We start from the raw sequence: 4,772 nt of genomic DNA, 5'->3' as shown, positions 1-4,772 counted from the left end.
GACATAACCAGCTTACTTAATATCGATCAAAACAAGAGTCTAATGGACTTGATATTGATTTACCTTTGTGATGACTGCCTAACACAATTAGTAAATAGCATTTGCACAACTTAAATCACTGAAATATATAATTTCAACATAATGGTAAGAAAGTAAAATCCAACAACAACAGTACAGCACTGCACCGAAAGTACGGTGTTTCACCTATGAATTATTGATACAAACAAGAACAAGAAACACACAGGGTTCTAAATGCACCTTGAGTTTGGGGAATGAAAACACCAACGTTTACAGTCATAGATTTATCTATTTTTTAAAGTTTAAGTTATTTCAAACAAAATCTATGGCTATAAGCTGTTTGACCATGGGTGCACCCTGAACATCAAGGTGCATGTTAGACCATAAACACTAGCACGCAGATAATAAGTTCATATATATATATATATATATATATATATATATATATATATATATATATATATATATATATATATATATAGGAGGTATAACAGAAATTGGTTTAAGTTAGAAGCTCAGCTTCTTATTATTTTCATTGTTGACCTTCATGTAATTGTGGTGGTGGCGCTTGGCACGAGCACATAACAGCCTGTGAAAATGATTCCCAATAATGGAAGGTACACTTCTGTGAGTGATTTAGCAGAATTGACAAGCATAAAAGTGGCCCAAAACATTAGCATTGAACTCTGCATCCCAGGGAATGGTGCACCATTAACAATCATCGCTGCAGTAGCTGATACATACGCCATGAAACCGAACAGCTTGAGAATTGTGGACAAAAACAAAATGGGGCCAGATTTTGGCTGAAGCTGGATGATTGATAACTGGCTGCACATTTCCATGGCAACCGAAAGAAAAACAATGGACGCCATAACAAAAGATGAAACACGATGTACGGTTTTCTTGCGTTTTTCATGACTGAAGAGTTCGCTATTGTTGTTTAGATCAAAACCTGTGAAATTGTTTCGCAGTTGAGAAGTCTTTAACGTTATCCTGGTGAGTAAAGGATTACCATCATATGGTTCATTGATTAACTCCAAGAACTTGTTTTCTGTGGTGAAACTTTGATTCACCTTTTGATTTTTCACGTTGAAATGACAGAAACCACTCGTATTAATAGGCACATACATTCTACGCCGTTTCTGCAGCATATAGAAAGTCCCAAGAGGGATCAGAAATGTTACAGAAATCTCTCCTAGTTACAGCAGGCTGGTTAGAAATCTCAGTATTTTTCTAAATTATTTAAATATTTTCAGGTAAGGATATGCTTAACTCCTTCTACTAAACTTTAAGAGGACAATACGAAATAGTAAAAAATAATAAAATAATTTTTCTTCAACTTAAACTTAATTGATGTGTTAGTTATATATCCTCTTACATGATAACATAACTCAGAAAGCAAAACAACATCAAACAACAAAGCTATAATCTTACCAACTTACCATGTGGCTTTTTGTTGTGCTGTGATATCCAGCAGTACATGTGAAGAGTAGATCCCTGAGCATCATGTCTGAGAATGGATTTTCAGCTTCAAAAAACAAGTTATCCTCAAAGTGAAGGGTTTCCTTGGCATCCTTTTTCAAAGGGCAATGCACTCGTTCCTTCTCAGCTTCATAAGTATACATCTCTTTTTCAAGAGGCTGGTATTCCAACTGAGGCACGAGAAGAAGTAGAAGTGGTAATTCACATATACTTTCAACTCAATCCTTATAAACAACATTGTGCCATCATTACAAATTAAAAAGGCTTTAAAAAAACAAAACATAAGAAATTGGGAACAAAAAAGTGAGCTACGGATGAACAAGTGAGAGGAGTAAGAAGAAAACAGAAAAAAGTAGAAACAGTTGGAATGGATGTAAATAAAGTAACACATACTAATTCACGGATCGTATATGTATCCTTCTCCGATTGACGATCCATCACAGGGAAAGAAATGAAAGGGTTTGAGCTAGATCCACAAAACACAAGCGGTTAGTTTAGTTCCAGTCTTTCCGCACAATGATAAACCAATATTGCAGAAAAAAAAATGATAGTACCTCCTTGTGGCCTCCTAAAATGATCAAGATCGATGAATTCAAGCTAAGAAAATGCGTTAATCTGCATCCATCGAAACTTCAAGAGAGTATGAAAAATATTTAGTTTATTGCTAAAGTCTTCGGCCGGTGAAGACTCAGAATAAAAGACGGAAGAGAGACCCTTCGCGGAGTTTGAAAATGAAACTCACTAAGCCAAGAATAATATGAGGAGCAATCTCATCAAACTTCCATTTCTTTTTATTTCAATGTCTTTTGTTTGGGTAGGAATTTGTCTGAAGGTGACGAAGGTCTGTGCTTTCAGTGAATGGAATCTAAAACTTCATTGGTAATTGACACCACACGCAAACGCGTTTGTTGCTTTGATTTGACTTCAAAATGTCGTCTTTTTCAAACCGCAACTCGTGTTTAGACAAATTCCTAAGCTTCTGCTGCTAGCTTTTCGAAGGAGTTTGTCTCTAACACAAAGGTGGAGACGAAGAGCGTTCCTGAAAGAGATAACAACCCTAACGTAATAAACAGTGTGACATACTTTTTTTATCCCGTAGGTTATTGTCTATGTTTTCTTTGTTGACGCTGATGTTCGCTAACTTACGTAGTACTGTATATATTGGTTAACTCTTGCAGATACTGCCCGTTAGGCACTCAATCAGGTAAGTAATGAAAAACTTCCTACTGAATCTATTCTGTGATCATGAATATGACATGTGCATTTCGCTTATTTCTTCGTCATCCTCATGTTGCACTTGTTCTTTAGTGCTAAATCTTATTTACCATTATATGTATCTTGAAAACCTTGTGCTCTGATTAACAGCACTACCTTGGTTATATGGAGATTGATATGAAGATCCAATATGAAGAACACGGCACAAAAGTAATAAATGCATTAATCTTTTACATTTATTTAACAGTATTTTTTTTCACTTTTTATTCTCTTTTTTCTTAAAAAAATATTCAAATTTATTCTTTTATAATTATTTTAACCTTGTATTAATATTCTATTATGTATCAAACAAAAGTAATAGTGTTTCATGATTTCATTAATTACTCAAACGTAATAATTACTGAAACCGAATCTGTCTGATCTTGGATAACATATATAAGCATTTCACTTGTTTTCTGACATAACTATCTATCGTTGTGCGCTCATATGAATCTAGAAAAATATTAAAGCTGAATAAGTAATGAAAGTATGTTTGCTGTGTTTGGAGTAACTGTGGAAATTATTATTTTAATAGTTAATTATATGAATAGTTTATTATTATTATTAAGGATAATTGTTCATTATTACTTAGTTATGTATCCACCTTTTTATTTTCTTGTAAATATTTTATCGATGTTTATGTAATTAAGTTATGAAAAATGATTTTTCAAATAACTATTTTGTTTGGATAAAAAAAAAATTACAATGAGAGAAATAATATACATATACATTAAAAATATATATTCTTTTAAAATTCATAAAATACAAACTATCAAATAAAAAAATATTTTTTTATAGTTATTATAAATTGCAAGAATAATGGACTTAATTATGATCAGTATCTTACTCTTTGATTTTGTTGTTAATGGAGATAACATCATAGTTACTTCTATATTTTCGTTTCCAACTTGCTGGTTAACTTGCCTTGAAAGAATTGACCAATGAACTAAAAAAAATATTAGATAGAGAAAAAACAAATTGATTTATAAATAAAAGATAAAAAACAAAAATAATAGTAAAATCAAACTTTTCACTTGATTGCAGATGTCAAGTTCTTATTTTATGTAGATAATTTGACTACTACTCACTAATAATTGCTCATTAGATTTTTAAATAGACAAATTATAGTAATAGTGCATTACAAATTTCTCGAGTTTGAAAATACATAAATTTATATCACTTATTCAGTGGCAGAGCTTATATAGTCAGTAAGAGGGCCTTGGTCTCCATTCTCCCAATATTTTTCCCACGTATATATTCCTTATTAAAATATGTAATAGAATCTCATTGTTTTAAAGTATGAGTTTTCAAAAAGTTTATTTTATTATACATTAAACTTAAATAATTATTGAATTTAAAAATACAAAGAAAGATAATAATCTTTATTATTACTTTTTTACTTACTTACTTATTTATTACTAAATTGTCAATATCATATTCAATTACTTTAAAATTCAATTAGTTTAAAATTTTAACTTCAAAATTTTATTGTTAATGTTCTTAGTTATTTAAATTTGAATTATATAATTCTTTGATAAAAATAGAAAGTATGTTTTACTTTAATAGAATTTTTTTATGTGTAATGATTGTTAATTATCAAAACAAAATTGTGAAATAAATTGAAGGATAAATTTTTTATGCACTATATAATTATTTACATTAGAAAAGGTATAACTAAAAATTTTAATTTTGAATTAATTATTGATGGTTCAATAATTTGAAAAGACAATCTGTTAAATATATATAATTTTTTTATAGTTATAATTATATTAAATTATGTATTATTTTGGTTGTATTATACTAACAATAATATATATATATATATATATATATATATATATATATATATATATAACTTTAAATATATTATTTTGAGTCCTTTAATAATGAATTTTCTGTTATTAAATTTTTTTAATATAAATGTTTGGCATAAAAGTAAATTGTCTCTTATAAAAAAAAAGAATGACTAAGTTGAACTACGAAAAATATTATTTGACATACCTAAATTTTTTAAATAT

General features: G+C 29.3%; 1 protein-coding gene across 1 annotated transcript; it reads right to left on the bottom strand.

The window, feature by feature from the left end:
* Positions 1-478: 478 nt before the first annotated feature.
* LOC128195171 (uncharacterized) lies at positions 479-2,236 on the bottom strand. The gene is made up of 4 exons (XM_052872162.1): positions 2,055-2,236; positions 1,894-1,966; positions 1,461-1,670; positions 479-1,160 (listed from the first exon to the last, which is right to left on the bottom strand). Exons 2-4 carry the CDS (start codon positions 1,936-1,938, stop codon positions 564-566), a joined length of 852 nt encoding a protein of 283 aa, XP_052728122.1. The 5' UTR covers positions 1,939-1,966; positions 2,055-2,236; the 3' UTR covers positions 479-563.
* Between the last annotated feature and the right edge of the window lie 2,536 nt (positions 2,237-4,772).

Source organism: Vigna angularis, chromosome 2 (assembly GCF_016808095.1).
Source record: "Vigna angularis cultivar LongXiaoDou No.4 chromosome 2, ASM1680809v1, whole genome shotgun sequence".
In the NCBI taxonomy this organism is placed as follows: domain Eukaryota; kingdom Viridiplantae; phylum Streptophyta; class Magnoliopsida; order Fabales; family Fabaceae; genus Vigna; species Vigna angularis.
This window is presented reverse-complemented; position numbering and strand designations above follow the sequence as displayed.

Bases quoted from the DNA above. Each gene is read 5' to 3' on its own strand.
- LOC128195171 (XM_052872162.1), bottom strand. From the start codon at position 1,938: ATGGATCGTCAATCGGAGAAGGATACATATACGATCCGTGAATTA. The intron at 1,671-1,893 runs GTATGTGTTACT...CTCGTGCCTCAG, and splicing joins CATATACGATCCGTGAATTA to TTGGAATACCAGCCTCTTGA. The intron at 1,161-1,460 runs GTAAGTTGGTAA...TATATGCTGCAG, and splicing joins GCACAACAAAAAGCCACATG to AAACGGCGTAGAATGTATGT.